This window comes from Rhagoletis pomonella, unplaced genomic scaffold (assembly GCF_013731165.1).
Source record: "Rhagoletis pomonella isolate Grant_MI unplaced genomic scaffold, Rhpom_1.0 Rhpom_scaffold_00008, whole genome shotgun sequence".
NCBI classification, from domain to species: Eukaryota; Metazoa; Arthropoda; class Insecta; order Diptera; family Tephritidae; genus Rhagoletis; species Rhagoletis pomonella.
The window spans coordinates 28,109,607-28,126,231 of NW_023458562.1; the positions used below are offsets into that span (position 1 = coordinate 28,109,607).

Genomic DNA, 16,625 nt, shown 5'->3' on the forward strand with positions numbered 1-16,625 from the left:
TCCGAATGTTTAAAGGGCTTGAGGGAGACCCTCTATGAATGTGATTTTAAACTCGTTGGGCGACAACGTCTACTTAATGGCACCTTTTCATTTAACGATGACATAGCCAGCGATCACTATACATTTCAAGTAGATCTATTCTCCTCACCACTGGGCGATGGCCAGTACAAGCTGTTGCCAATGGGTGTACCGCGCCTCGGCGTTTGCGAGGGTATGAGAGATTTGTACACCAAAGTGGTACAGCCGTCGTTAATCGAGGGGGAAAATACCAATTTCCCATTTATTCCTGAGGAAGGTCTTTGTCCCATACCGAAAGGTAAATACTTCATAAAGAATATGAAGCTCGATACGGATTCTTGGCCAAATCAAATACCGCGTGGCCTTTTAAAAGCAGTGTTAACCATTTTCAAGGACGGGGTAGACGTTGGAAGGGGTGCTTTGTATATGCGTGTCGTAGATCGTGAATAAGCGCCGAAGCTAGTGGAGTTCGAAGGTATCTTTGACATTGATTGTGAATATTGTTAGCTATTGAATGTTAAGTGATATTTCAAATTAAATTAAAATTGTAATATGCATGCAACAAATAAGTCAAATTTTTTAGGAATGAAAATTAAGTAGAAATTAAGATATGAAGAATTCAGAACTTTTTGACGCTCGCACAGACGAATTTGCGTCAATAGATCACTGAAAATATACCGACAGTTCGAAACTTAGGTAACTGGTTTTGCGAAAAATGGCCAGAATCGGTTGAATAGTTGCTAACAGAATTATTTGCGAAAGGCTAAGATGCCTTGACATGATCTCATTAACCAGAGTATTAAGAATAGGGAAGCCCCAAAAATTTATTTTCTGGCTGACAGAAGTTCATAGTACTAGTGGCAGAGATAAAATGGCGCCTTGATTCGACCAGTTGTGTATATATTGTTTTTTTTATTCAAAATTTAATTTATTTTTATTAAAGTTTACCTCATATCACACACACTTAACTGCATATACATAAATTGGCATTTCTCTGACGTAATGATTTTTTCAAAATGACTTTATAGTTTCAAAGATATGATTAATTCCAAAATAAATTTAAAAAAATCAGTGCAATGTAAAACAAAAATGTGGGTATCTACCAAATCAAATAATTTTTTTTTTGGGTTCACAAGGACGAATAGGAACTGAAAATGCACCTTTAATTAATTACATTTTTTTAAGCTAATAAAGTTAGTCCTTAACATACAATTAAAAAAAAAATAATAATTGCAAAATTTCAATGATATTCAAGGATAAAATTATAAAAGGATATTTTCAATACCTACCCGTCCATAACGCACCAACAAATGTAGTGTGTTTAAACTCTACAGAATCTTCTCTTTCATTTGATACCCATACTGTTTTTTTTTAGGAATATTGCACAGAAATTTTTAAATCATTTTTTTGATGACTCTTATCTTTCAAATTTTAAAGTTATTTAAAAAACCCCTTGGCCCTTAGTTTTTTGGCACTAAGTGGGGTAGCCTGCTTGCGGTATGGTAGGTGTGGTTTCTAGGGGTTAGGGCTGTGTGTGACTCGGTACCAGTGGGTTAGATAGTGTAGCGGTTAGGTGAGTTAGCACATTTATGGTGTGAGTCAAAATTTTAAGAAAAATAAGACTCAATTCGAGAAAATTAGTAATCGACTATATCATGTCTATGTTATCTCAATCGATTTTCAGGTGTAGGAAAATTTAGAAACATGAAAATTTCAAAATGCGATATCTCAGCGAAAAAACTGATATTTCAGCAAACAAAACGCCATTTGAAACTTGTACTTAGACATGCCAGCCTATAATTTTGGTGAAAGAAAACATCTGCTAGGCTACATAACCTCAAATATGGGCAAAAAAGGTGTTTTTTGCATTTTTAGGTTAGGATATCTCGAAAACCAGAGCTGATAGAGCAATTCTGAGGCCAGATTCAGATTCATCGCATCAAAATCCTTTGAAAATATATAGTCCGGTTTCTGGGTCTGAGATGCTGTCGGCCTGTGTTATTTTTGTGTGCAAAGTTGCCTGCCGCAAGGTATTATATGTATGTATGTATGTATATTGAGCTACACATTTATGAAAAAAAGTTAAATATTAAATAAACAGAAGACATACGATATAGTCATAACTGATCAACATAAAGCGTTTCTATTATTACTTCCACTAAAAAGGCCGGAATCGTGGGATTAACCTTCCTAATACGCACCTACTTAAAGCATAGACCAGATGGTACATATCTGGTTCACACTTGAGCTGAAATCTAATCTCTTTTCTGGGCTTGAAGGAAAGTTAGTCTATTAACTCTAAAATATGGAGAAAATGCCAAAGCAGTTGAAGATACACAACCTGGTGAAAAAAAAGGAATATTGGAGAGACCTTCACCTCCGACATGTTACCGGACTTTTAGTTAAATAGAAGAAGTTCAGGAGAGGCCTTCTGTGGCATATGTGGCAGAAGTGCGTTAGATCAATGAAATTCAACGCTAAGAGAAAATCTTAGTTATTTCGTTGTTCTTTTCTTACTATTTGGCGCTGTAGCCGCCCCTAAGCGATTTTGGCCGAGTTCAACAAAGCACGCCAGCCGTTTCTCTTCAGTGCCAATGGACGCCAATTGGAAATGCCAAGTGAAGCCAAGTCCTTCTCTACCTGGCCATTCCATCTCAGTGGGGGCCTCCCTCTTCTTCTGCTACCACCAGCGCGTTCCGAGTTGAATACTTTCAGAGCTGGAGCGTCGGTGTCTATTCGAACGGCATGGCAAAGCCAGCGGAACCGCTGTATTTTAATTAGCTGCATTATGTCCATGTCGCTGTAAAGCTCATACAGCTCATCGTTCCATCGTCTGTGGTTTTCGTACTTCGAGAGAGGACTTTACTTCTGAATTGCCTACTCAGTCCAAAGTAGAACTTGTTGGCAAGAGTGATTCTGCGTTGGATTTCCATGCTGACATTTTTCTCTACTTTCTCAAAGCTTTTTGTCCTTTGTAGATCGTTTGTTATAGGCCCTTTTGTACCTTTGAAAATAACTTATGTACAAATATTTGAATAAAAATAGGCTTTGCAATCAGTTTTTTGTCCAAACTTCATGTTGTCATATATTTTTTGTTTTCATTCTAACGGTTGTTTCTTAAAAAAGCAACAAACATGTCATCAATTTTTCATTTAGTAGGATTTTGTGTGTTTCTTGGTTCGTCTTTCAAGTATTTAGGCAATGTTTTAAGTGTGTTTCCCCTATCGGCCCTCAATATTTTTATTTACATATTGTTTGTTTATATTTTAAGATTATAAAAGTATTCAGTGTAAAATTTGCTGGGTGCAATAGCGAAAGATATTGAATATGAGGGTTTTGAGCCAGATCGGTATGAGTTGCAAACATGTATTAATTACGTTTGTAAAAAATTTGCATTCTTTTGGCAAAGATTCAAACGCCAAAAATCAGCAGTTTTGAAAAATCATTATAATTGGCTCGAAAAGAAAGAAATCATTTAATTAAAATGACAACCAACAGTTTCCACCAATGCGAATCGTGGCGCCCGAAAATAAACTTTGTTGAGTCTTCAAAAAGACTAATCGTCGGCGAACATATCGGGGTAAAATTTTTACCCAAGGTCTGTTAAGAGTAAAAACTCTAATATGTAAAAGTGGGCGGGGTTGGACACGCCCACATATAGTCATGTGAAAAATAATAGGGACACGACATTGTGACCAGTTTCGGCTATTTTTGTTTTTTTTTGTTTGTTTAATGTTTATTGAAAAAAAAAATTTAAGAATTCAACAAAATTTTAAAGCAACACCAAACTTTTTAAATAAGAAATTTTAGAACAAAGTTATGTACGCAGTTTTTAGCGCACTGAATTCCAGCTCAAGAAAGTGCAAGTTTTAAGTGGCTTAGAAATCGCTCTGTTTTTTGATAATTTTTTTTTCTGACGTCACGCAATTTCTTCCATTTAAAGTATGTTTGACAATTTTTTTTTTATGGAAACAAATAGTAACACCATCCGCCAAAAAAAAAAATATCAACAATCAACGAAAATTTTTAGCCACTTCAAACTTGCAATTTCTTAAGCTAGAATTTAATGGGCTATAAAACTGCACACCTAGATTTTATCTAAAAGTTCTTATTAAAAAGGTTTGTGTTGTTTTATAATTCTGTTGAATTTTTATACTTTTTTAAAATGTTTGAAATTTGGAGTTATGTGGTTTTGTTAGATAGCGAGTTGTATTTTTATAAAAAAAAATAAACATTAAACAAACAAAAAAAAAAACAAAAATAGCCGAAACTGGTCACAATGTCGTGTCCCTATTATTTTTCACATGACTGTATGTGGGCGTGTCCAACCCGGCCCACTTTAAGATATTACAGTTTTTACTCTTAACAGACCTTAGGGTAAAAATTGTATCCCGACATGTCCATTAAAAGTACTTTTGGCCGCTCTCCTCATATAAATGCAACCACTGTGGATTGGTACAATACAGCGAACTTCTATTGAAAATTTGTACAATAAGTTTGTGGTGATGGGGATAAAGTAAAATATTCGTGCCTTCACAAGATTGGGATACGATTTGCACCAAACTTGGGTTTCAACTGTATAAGAATGATTTCTTGCATGACACTGTCAATTTCATCAGAAGACTTCAAGTCATCAACATATGTAGATGTCTTTGCATTTAGCAATCTTAAGTCGATGGAGGGCTAAAAACTTCGTCCGAATGCCTTCACGTAATAGCTTAGTACTTTTTATGTAGCATTCTTGTGGTTAGTTAAACCCTGCAAAAAATTGTGCGACTAATCTCTAATGAGAGTATTCCGAGATTAATATCAATCGGTTACAATTGTGCATTAATTAGTCGCAACTAGTCTCATACGGGTACTGTTGGAGATCAATTAGTCTCGACTCATCCCTTACGGGTATAATTGGAGATCAATTAGTCCCAGACTCAGCGCTAACGGGTACTAAATATTAACGATTTAATGATATATACGCACTTAGTCAATGAAATTTCATGTTGGCACATAGAGAGAGTATTCGTTTAACAAAACTGAGAAACCCGGTTCGAATCGCAAATTTTAATTTTAATTTTTATTTTTTTAAAGGTGACTAGCCACTTCATAGGACATGTTCGAACAAAAGCGAACAGTTTATTCCATATAAAGAGATTAAAATTAGTATAAGTCGATTGTTCCTTTGCGATTGCCCCCGGAGTCATCCAGATTAGTCGCATTTTTTGCAGGAACGGACATGTTCTTGCACATCTACACATACACACCTTCACATAAATACTTCTATTAGGAAATTTTAAATCTCCTATGGTCCTTTAGGAACCCACGCCGTGCCACTTAATATCAGAATCGAGAGGCTTTTATTATTAAGAAGAAATATGACTAGAAGAGGAACCAAATACATCCTATGCGAAAATTTCGCTTGAAATGTAAGCTCATTAAAGTTTTTCTAACCTCGTAATGGTTACTGACTTTAATAATAATTTTGCCAACTTTTTTCGTCCGCCGCTGAGGTTGGTCTAGCACGCGATTCTTCAAACAAGCGAATTTTTTCCAATTTGTCTTTTAATCAAAAAAGCACAGATGAATGATAGTCAAAACAAGTTGTATCATAAATATATATTTGCAAGTCAATTAAAATAACTCCGTAAATGGTAACGCGATTTTCATGTTTTTGCGCTATCAATGATTTTAGTTTTTCACTTATAAAATTTACCTATAAATACCAGGCCAACAAGCCAATGATTGCCATTGTGTCTCAAAATCTGGTGAATTATCAATTAATAAAATTTTCCAGTAACGTCGCTAAAGCACTTTCCCCGGCATGAAGTACTCTGCGTTCGCAATTGTCGTCCTTTGTTACCTGAGTGTCCTAACAAAGGTAAATCTTAAAGAATTTTGTGAACAAAACTATGATTTACTAAAAAAACAATTCTAGGCTGAGCAACTATATACTGTGAAAATGGAAGACGCCGAATGTTTCAATGGCTTCAAGGAGACCATCTTTCGTTGTGATTTGAAAATCGTTGGGCGAAAACGCCTACTCAATGGCACAATGACATTCGGCGAGGATATGGCTAGCGATCACTTTAAATACCAAATAGAGATATTTAACGCACCACTCGGCGTTAATCAGTTCAAGCGATTGCCTATGGGTGTGCCGCGCACCCCTATTTGTGAGGGTTTTAGAGCCTATTACGGCGATATTCTGCAGCCGTCGTTTATTCACGGGGAAAATACCGATCTGCCTTATATGCCAGAGGAAGGTCTTTGCCCCTTCCCAAAAGGTGAATACTGGTTAAAGAATTTGCTGCTTAACACAGGCGCTTGGCCAAATCAATTACCGCGTGGTCTTGTAAAAGCAGTGTTAACGTTTTTCAAAGATGAGGTAGATGTTGGAGGCGGTTCAGTAACTGTGCGTGTCGAAGATCGTGAATGAAGCACACGAGATACTAGAGTTCGGAAAGAACATTAACTTCGATTTTGAAAATTATTAGCTATTTGGTGTAAAGTAAATATTTTAAATAAACATAATATTAATATGAGTATGTGCGCAGCAAAAACATTTGTATCTATTAACATTTTTATGAAATTGTATTGAAAATGAAGTGGCATTGCTAATTGGAGGTATGAGGAATCCGGACGCTGTCCGGGTAGTGATGGCACAAATAATCGTATAACCGATTATAATCTGTTATTTACTTTCGGTTAACGATTTGATTGTATCGAAATTTTCCTTTCTTTCGATTAACGGCTTACTTTTAGAAATTAAATAAAATAAACCATCAAAATTCTATTACTTTACTCAAGCGATAACGTATACATATATCAAAATTTCGTAATTAAAACATGGCGCTCTAACCTTGGGCTGCCATAAGTCGGAACCCGTCGACCAGGACACTTCCCAGCAAACCCTTTGATTCTTATCATCCACGAAGATAGAAGTGAATATGGTGCCAATAACTTTATTCCTTATAAGTACAGTTGCATTGGTTCTGGCTTTGCATTATTCTGAATGCAGCTTTGTGGAACAATCCGTAGCGCTGGATGATTGATGATGATTTGGATGTATAAAAAAAAAAAAATCTTTTTCCCAAAAAGTACAATAAAACATATTTGATATAACCTACACCTTAAATAAATTCCTTAAAAAGTTTCCTTTTTGGTTGTTGTTGTTTCCGACAGGGTTTCCTTAAAAAGTATGATTTTATGAATTAAAAACGGCTTTAAAAGATTTTCTCCAAAAGGCCTTCTGAAGCATGATTCAATAATTAAAGGTTTACTCATGGTAAAACCTTTCTCTCAACTCGTCGGCCATGATTTTGTTTGAAATTATCTATATATGTGACCTGGTCTACGAAAAGGGAGCTTACGTGCGAAAACTGGTTTTCTGTGAAAAAGCTGTTAAAAGTAAGGAACTCGTTTCGTCAGTTTCTCATTATCTCGTTAATTGTTCTCCGCGCCGGACGTCCAGTAAGTGTTGTTGTTGGTCCAGTAAGTGTTGTTGTTGGTCGGAATATTATTATATATATTATATATATATTTTGTCGTATTTTTACTCTTCTTTCTCTACATTTTTAGTACACTTCTAAGCAAGTTAGGATTTTCTGCTTTTCACCACGTGAAAAAGCATCTCATCTTCCATCCGAATCAACCAAAAAGTGAAAATCGATTTTTTGACACCTAAGCCCCCTTTCCGTAGACCAGGTCACATATATATATATATAACAGACACAGGAAGCGCGCACTGCCTACCACTATACCACAGCAGCCGCCTATGGTTTTTATAAGTTTTCAATTTAATTCAAAATGACCGATTAATCGATTAATTTCCTACGCTTAATTTCCTTTCGATTTCTCAATTAACCTATTAATCGATTATAACATATTTCGCCATCACTATCTCAGGGGCATCTAGAATGGGCTGCTCTCCACATTTTTATCCAGGAAAAACACGGTTACACTGTGTGCTAGTGTGGAATCGAAGGCAATGACGTCGGCGACGAGATGGAACGAGAAGGATCAATAACTGCCGTTTCGGGACCAGAGCTATTTTGTGATCTTAGTTGGTTCTCTTCGAGAGCCATACTTATTGAGTGGATACCCTCTGAACGCAGTACTTAAGTACTATGGGCGGTGGGGGGCTATAGGTAGGTCAGGCTCTTCGGCTTCCCTTCAGCATAAAGGATATTATTTTAGAAAATAGAACATCAGGCTATTTTCTGCGTACCTGACTGATCACAGCGATTGCGATTCCACTTGCACCGAATATTTAGGTAGGTATGATCCCAGAGTTGGAATGCCGAATCTGCCTTGAAGGTGATGAAACTTCAGAGCATATTCTATGATACTGTCCAGCTTTGGCCAGACAAAGATTGACCCATTTCAATTATTACACTGTGCGATAATTTCATGACAATCCAAACCAGCCCGGACTTTGGTATTATTTTCTGAAAGTATACATACCCAGTAATAAAAAACTCGATGGATTTGCAAAAGTTAGCTCGTATTTTAATTTTATGGCCTACTAAAGTTTTTATGTCCCAGCCTAAGCAGTTTTCAAAAAAGTTGAAAAAATTGTTAAAATATATGTCTGAGCGAAATTAAAGGTTTAATAAGGTTTAATATCAACGGTTTTACCCTCCATTCCCGCCCATCCCCACGAGGGTCGCAGTTCGCATGACGTACGGAACCAATATTTTAAATTTTTGCGCCGAGTCACGAAAGGCAGGAGATTGTTAAGTGTCGAGATCTAAAACTGTTCAGCAACAGAACTAAATTCATCAGCTGACTTTATGTCTTTGTGTAAATAATTCATTTATTGAGAGAGGAGAGTATCGCTTTCGTATATAGTAAAATTTCATGGGAAATATCAATGATCTAGTCACCCAGAATAGGGTATCCTCAAAATGGAAGGTCGGTTAAGAAATTTTAAATGGGGAAAAGACTATGAGAACCCGTAACATGGGTTTTGCCCATAAGTCCATATTTTGAGGTTTTTTTTTGCGTCCTAGTTGATTTTCGTTGTTATCTACAGCATTATTTAAATGCAATAATAATTTTTCCAACTTTCTTCGTGCACTCCTCTGCGGTCGTGTTGCAAATGTTTTGGCACGCGGTTGTTCAAACAAAAAGCTGAGATGAATGATAGTCAAAATACCATGTATTCTAAATATATATTTGCAATTCAATTAAAATAATTTCGCAAATGTAAACGCAATTTTCATGTTTTTGCACTATCTATGATTTTAGTTGGTCGCTTACAATAGACATCAACTTATAAATACCAGCCGAACAAAACAACGATTGCCATTATTTCAAAAAATTTGGTGAAAATAATTTTTATAAAAATTCCCGATACCATCGCTAACACACTTCTCTCGGCATGAAGTACTCTGCGTACGCAATTGTCGTCCTTTGTGCGCTGAGTGGATTATCAAAGGTAAAACTTGATGAGTTCTCTGAATGAAACTACATATATTTTACTAGAAATAATTTTAGGCTGAGCAAGCGTATACTGTGAAAAATGAAGCTGTTCAATGTTTTAATGGTGACGTGGATAGCATCTATCATTGTGAATTGAAACTCGTTGGACGACAGCGTCTACTTAATGGCACCATGTCAGTCGACGAGGACATGACCAGCGAACACTATACATTTCAAGTAGAGGTGTTCACCTCCCCACTGGGCGATGATCAGTTCAGGCTGTTGCCTATGGGTGTACCGCGCACCGGCGTTTGTGAGGGTCTTCGGTATTTGTACACCAAACAGGTGCAGCCGTCGGTTATTCAGGGGAAACACACCAATTTCCCTTTTGTGCCTGAGGAGGGTCTTTGTCCTATACCGAAAGGTGAATACTTCATAAAAAATATAGAGTACGACACCGATTCTTGGCCAAATCAAATACCGCGTGGCGTTATTAAAACAGTAATAACATTTTTCAAAGACGGAGTAAATATTGGCGGCTATGTAATACGTATGCTCGTAGAAGATCGTAAATGAGCGCAGGAGATATTAGATATGGAAATGATTGATTATGAAAATTATAAGCCATGAATGTAAAGTGAATATTTGAAATAAAAATTGTAGTATATTTGCAGATAATAATTAAAGATTTTTGGAATTTGAACGATGGTATGGGTTGGAAATTGCAGGTAAGTTAGAAATAGTTTCTGAGGGAAATATCTTCGAAAAGATAGGTTGTCTTGGTATTAGCCAAGAGTAGAGAAATCTCTAGCGAGCATAAAAACGAGCACCTACGTATGGTCTTCAGTATAAACGCATATTACCTATCTTAGGCTAATATAAGATTATTATTATTATTATATGTATGTGCGTGGAAATACCAAAGGAGTTGAAGATACCTCAACTGGATGATTTAAATGCACACCGCATATTTATCCTGGAAAGGGTAGTGTGCCTAGATCGGCTTGGTTAGGAAAGAATCATTGTATTTCACGTTAACTGGTGGTATGAGGGACTAATCGAGCTCGACTGTGCCGAGCTTCCTGGGACTGCGCAGGTTACAAAGTGGATGAAGGGAATGGTGAGTCCCGAATGGATACGCACAATGTGTCTCAATGTCAATGATGAAAAATGATAGAATTAGGTAACTATTTAATATTTAAGCGTCCGAATATCGCAATGTAGGCAGAATAAATTACTATGGGTTCTTATATCGTAGCAGAGATGGCGCCATATCCACGGATAAATGGAGGCATGTGGCAACAGCCTTCTCTTCTCCTACTGCAACCCGCAGCTGCCACTCGAAGGTTGTAAGGTTTGACTGATACTGCGTGCGCGCCTGAACACAAACTGCACTCCGTCAGTAAGCGAGGACGTCGAATTGGCATGGCTGGAGAAGACTTTGGAGCATTAAGATCCAGCAAATAAACCTCCAACACTCTAAGGCGACATCCACTAATCTCCTTACCCTCTTTGAGCAAGGTGTACCTGACGTAGTTCTGATCCAGGAGCCATGGCTGCGAAGTAACGATATCGCCTAAATTTAACCTGAAACGAATTGAAAGCAACTTATTTCCGCAACGAAAACATTGTGACAGTTAGACCAGTGGGCGGCGCCAGAAAGCTCTGCATCATATCCGCATATACGACGGATGACGACGAAGTGGAACCGCCTCCACTACAGCTGCGTGAAACCATAGCAGAAGCGAAACGATGGAATCTCGATGCTATTATTGGATCGGTTGCAAATTCGTAGCGCTAGGTCTAGGATTGCTCAGATATCAACGCGAGCGGTGAGTAACTTTTTTATTATATTCTAAGTGAGGAGTGCAGGAACTACTGCCAGAGAACTCCAAGGAGAGCTTAAGCATCGAAAGCTCGATTGATGATTTGGTGAAAACAGCGCCATCGAAAACTAATGGCCGCTGAGTAGACCCTGAGCAAAGTCCGACCTTACTGGTGGACGATGGAAATCTCGAAACTCAGGGCGCCGAGCAGGCGCCTTTTCAATAAAGCCAGAAAGAGTAGACAACACTTTGACTGGGAACACTACAAGGTCGGACTGGGTATCTATAAGTCCGAGATAAGAAAAGCCAAAAGTGAGTAATGCAGATATTTCTACGAAACCGTAGGGGGTTGTCATGAATCATCTCGATTTAGGTGAATCCGCGCGTGGAGTCCCGTATCCTTGGGATACTTGCGAGATAAAGAGCGCAATTGGACGATGAGCGGAGAGGAATCGCTTAAGCTACTCCCTGACACTCATTTCCCATCCAATTCTACCACGAATGAGCCTACGAGTTATGGTGAGGTCGACTACCCTACACCTTCCAATGAACTACTAGAGAAGCGCCGGCTTCTCATGGAAATTGACTCGTTCAAGCTTTTCAAGGCACTTGGACCGGATGACACCATTCCTGCGCAGCTGGAAAACGCTGTAGAGATGCCTTATCGTTAGCTCACTCCCATCTTGTCGAGCTGCATAGGAAGAGTGTACATCCCCCAAAGCAGAAAAAAACCACATAGTTATCTCCGTGGGGCTTCAGACCAATCAGTCTCACTTTTGAGATACTTATTGAACTGCATGTAAGAAACGGGATTCCTCGAGAGCGATTGAGCTTCTCTCAACCCAGCGTACGGGCAGTCGACAATTCGCAAAAACTTCGACTGCTGCTGGACCCAACCGAATCCTACTCCACGCTCAACCCCACAAGTACGAACGAGAGAATCTGCAACCTTTGAAGCAGATCTCCAATAAACATCTTCACGAACTGATCGAAGCTGAACGGGAGAGTTGGAGGAGGTGTCCGATGTCGCGAACTCCATACATATTTTATGTTCTCTGACTGCCGCTTCTCTGGAGCGTCTTTCAGGCAGAGATATTTTTCTTATTTGGCAATGTAATCGCCAAAGCGATCCCCGCAATAAAAGAGGCAACCGACTGACTACGCACCAAAGTTTTCGTGATTTGAAGGGTAAATGTCTACTCTGATAGCCAAGCGGTAATCGAGGCTCTTAACAGCCTCGGAGTACTTTAAAACCAAGCTCGCAAGTCATTCTCAAGGTCATCACCTTGAACAGGGAGGGCGGCCTGCTCCTGGAATGATGAACTCACATTCGACACAGCCCGTGCCGGGGGAAAACCTCGACATGCAAAGTTGCTGGGTGCCTGCTGCCGGTTGTTAATCGCAGGCGGTCAAGGGAGCTTCTGCAGCTGGCCAAGCGCCAGCTCTCGATTTATACAGATTTACGGACCGGACATTGTCGGATCCCTATTCCCCAGCTTTTGGGAAGATGAGGTGGAATCATATCAAAACCTCTCTCTCAGTAGTTCACAATCAAGGGTCTTTTATGATTAGGAGGAAGTATGAATCTTGCCATTAGAGCAACTGTAATAATCATTTTTCTAACATTCTTTGTCCGCCCCTGAGGATAAGTTGCCATTGATGTAACACGTGATTCTTCAAACAAGGGATTTTTTTCCAATTTGTCATTTAATCAAAAAAGCTGTGATGAATGATAACCATAACAAGCTGTATTATAAATATATAATTGCAAGTCAATTAAAATAACTCCGTAAATGGAAATGCGAGTTTCATGTTTTTGCGCTATCAATGATTTTAGTTTCTCACTTATAAAATTTACCTATAAATACCAGGCGAACAAACCAATGATTGCCAATATTTCTCAAAATCTGGTGAATAATCAATTAGTAAAATTTCGCGATAACGTCGCTAAAGCACTTTTCTCGACATGAAGTACTCTGTGTTTGCAATTGTCCTTTGTTACCTGAGTGTCCTATCAAAGGTAAATCTTGAAAAATTCTCTGAACAAAACTATCATTTACTAGAAATAATTTAAGGCTAAGCAACCATACACTGTGAAAATTGAAGACTTCGAATGTTTCAATGGCTTGACGGAGACCCTATTTAATTGTGAAGTGAAACTCGTTGGGCGACAACGTCTACTTAATGGCACCATGACATTCGGCGAGGATATGGCTAGCGATCACTTTAAATACCAAATAGAGATATTTAACGCACCACCCGGCGATAATCAGTTCAAGCGATTGCCTATGGGTGTGCCGCGCACCCCTATTTGTGAGGGTTTTAGAGCCTATTACGGCGAATTTGTGCAGCCGTCATTTATTCAGGAGGAAAATACCAATCTGCCGTTTATGCCCAAGGAGGGTCTTTGCCCCTTCCCAAAAGGTGAATACTGGTTTAAGGATGTAGAGCTTAACACAGACTTATGGCCAAATCCAATACCGCGTGGCATAATAAAAGCAGTGTTAACATTTTTCAAAGACGAGGTTAATGTTGGTAGCGGTGAAATAAAAATGCGTATCGAATATCGTGAATAAGCGCCGAAGATAGTGGAGTTCCGATGGAATATTGATTTGGATTGTGAAAATTTTTAGCTATTGAGTTCATGGAGTTCTAAGCGAATATTTTTGAAATATACGAGTGCGTTCGCAGCAATTTATGTAATTAAAGTTTCTATCAAATTATAATGAAAGTGAAGTGGAAATACTAATTAGATATATGAAGAATTCATAACCTTTTGACGCTCTCAGCGACAAATCTATCTCTCATTAATGGGCTTTTAAAGGGTACTTGATCAGTTGAAAAATAGTACCGGTTCGAAATGTGCGTAAGGATTTCTGCAGAAAAGAGTCAGAATTAATTCAATGGTTTCTGAGGGATCTTCAGAAACCTAAGTTGTCTTGGCGTGAGGACCAAGATTAGGGAAGTCTCTAGTAACATTACAACGGGCATCTGTAGCCACAAATTGATAGTACCAATCGATTAGATACCAATGAGAAGGTGCCTTATACACGCTTATGCTGAACTTTTAATGCAAATTTAGTAATTTAAAAATTAGCTTTTTCGAAGAGTGTACATGGCGCCGCAATAAACAAATGTACATTAACGCGAGATCGGAATCGTATGTTTTTGATAAACAGTCGCGTTACGGTCGTTCATTCGATTCCATATCTAATTAAATTAGTGATGTATAGAGTCGGTACTTTTAAGTATTAAGTAAAAAGTTTCCAATACTTTTGATACTCGGTACCGAAATATTGGAATTTCTAATAAGAGGCCGCAATACCCACAAATCTGAAATAAAAGCTGTTTAGCGATCGTTGAAGTCATTAATCTATGGTTGGCGGAGTCTATTTCTTCACATTATTTGTATCTGAACTTTCTCGTCGCTGGATTAATATCTTCCCCTGCGGCAACCACAATGAAAATCGTATTAAATATTCTTTGAATAGAGTTGGCATAAAAATTGCGAGCATTGACATGCACATTGCTCATCTTTTGACAAAGCATCGTCTTATTTGTACCTTTTCATATTTCAGGCGATGTCATATAAAATATTTAGCAATGAAATATTTTTTTTTCTGCAAACTTCAAATGTGTACCCTTGTGGTCAGCTGATTACGTTAAGAAACATTTTGACCAGTTTTTTTTTCTTTGTCTACTAATTGTCTATAATTTTTTTTTTATATTTAGGTTATTATCACAATTAAAATTATATCATAAAATTTGTGTAAGTTTTTACCTATTGCGATGTGCAATGTTGTCATACGAAAGTAATGTTTAGCATTCTCGCTTTACGAAGCTATAAATAGAATAAAAAAAAAACAAGTAATTTTAAGCAGAAAACATAACCGACTTCAATTCTCATATACAAATTTAAGAGTACCGTATATTTCTTCATGATACAATGATCGGATCTAAACCAAATTAGTATGGGACCATCTCGGAAGTGCCGCATTTACTTAAAAAAAAAAAAAGAATTATCGAAATCGGATGACGTGGTCCAAAGTAATGCGGTAACATACATAAAAAAAAATATTCCCACGAATTGATAACCTTCTTCTTTTTAACCGACTTCCAAAAAAGGAGGAGGTTATTAGTTCGTCTGAATATTTTTTATTATTATTATTTTATTTATTTTTTTTTAATGTATGTTACCGCGTAACTTTGGACCACGTAAACCAATTTCGATAGTTCTTTTTGCATCAGAAAAGTAGTGTCCCAGAGTTGGTCCCATACTAATCTGGTTTAGATCCGATCATTGCATCATGAAATATATATATATATATTTATATGAGAATTGAAGTCGGTTTTTTTTTGCTAAAAATTACTTGTTTACTTAAAAATTACTTGTTATGAAGTCGGTTATTAAAATAAAAATAAACTCCGTTTTGAACCCGTGACCAACAAGTTGGTAGCCGAACACGCTCCCATGTAGCTACATTAGCTGTTGATATAATGTGAGAAAAAAACATACTTAAGTTAGTCCTCAAACTTTTTGAAGTGAAACTTCCTTAGCGGCGGTTGGTTGTTTGGGAGTAAATAAGCAAATTCAGCGGAAATTGCACACGGAAATGGTGCAACGGAAATGGTTGGGACGGATACAAGTATTTCTTGAATGGATCTTATTAATTTAACAAAAACTTGCTAATAAAAGGTTAAAGAATAACACTTAGAAAAAGATCAATACAAGAATGAAAGTAAAGGTGAGTACGTACATAGATAAAGAAACGGACAAAGGCAACGGTAAATATAAAAACAAAAACAAAGTTGCGCAAAGATAAAATATGAATAATATGATAAACTTAAAAATAAAAACAAATATTAATATAAAGAAAAAGATGATGATGAGGATACCGATAAAAGTATAGATGAAGATATAGGAAGAAAGGTTAAAATAAAGGTAGTTGTAGAGAAAAGGATATAGATAGAGGCAATCTCTAGACCCAATCTGGGAACTATTTCGGGATTCTTGGGACTTATCGCTATAATAATCGATATTTTGTCGATTTGTAATCGATATTTTTATCGATGTTGCTATCGTAATTTTTACCGATATTGTTATTGATTTTGCTATCGATATTTTCGGAACTTGAAATCGATATTTTTTTATCGATATTTGTATTGCTTTTTTTTTGTCGATTTTGTAATCGATATTCTTATCCACTTTGTAATCGACTTTGTTATCGATGTTTTGATAGATTTTGTAATCGATTTTGTTTTCGATTTAGTTGTCGATTTTGTTATCAATATTTTTATCGATTTTGTTATCGATTTCGCTATCGATATTATTATCGATTTCGCTATCGATATTATTATCGATTT

The 16,625-nt window shown here is 37.2% G+C and overlaps 5 protein-coding genes across 7 annotated transcripts in view; 4 read left to right on the forward strand and 1 right to left on the reverse strand.

Annotated features, from left to right (window-relative positions):
- Positions 1-468, forward strand: part of LOC118744581 — a 761-nt gene extending 293 nt beyond the window's left edge. Inside the window, exon 3 of the mRNA XM_036477705.1 lies at positions 30-468. Within this exon, the coding sequence (XP_036333598.1) occupies positions 30-468 (439 nt within the window). The remainder of the gene's footprint in view (positions 1-29) is intronic.
- LOC118744576 (leucine-rich repeat-containing G-protein coupled receptor 6-like) overlaps positions 1-16,625 on the reverse strand; it is a 175,025-nt gene that overhangs the window by 86,773 nt on the left and 71,627 nt on the right. The gene's annotated exons all lie outside the window — the stretch shown is intronic.
- LOC118744578 lies at positions 5,775-6,448 on the forward strand. The gene is made up of 2 exons (XM_036477702.1): positions 5,775-5,890; positions 5,948-6,448. The coding sequence occupies exons 1-2, from the start codon at positions 5,834-5,836 to the stop codon at positions 6,446-6,448; spliced, it is 558 nt and encodes a 185-aa protein (XP_036333595.1). The 5' UTR covers positions 5,775-5,833.
- LOC118744579 lies at positions 9,395-10,011 on the forward strand. Its single transcript, XM_036477703.1, has 2 exons — positions 9,395-9,451; positions 9,511-10,011. Exons 1-2 carry the CDS (start codon positions 9,395-9,397, stop codon positions 10,009-10,011), a joined length of 558 nt encoding a protein of 185 aa, XP_036333596.1.
- LOC118745249 lies at positions 10,721-13,837 on the forward strand. Its single transcript, XM_036478775.1, has 2 exons — positions 10,721-10,789; positions 13,337-13,837. The coding sequence occupies exons 1-2, from the start codon at positions 10,721-10,723 to the stop codon at positions 13,835-13,837; spliced, it is 570 nt and encodes a 189-aa protein (XP_036334668.1).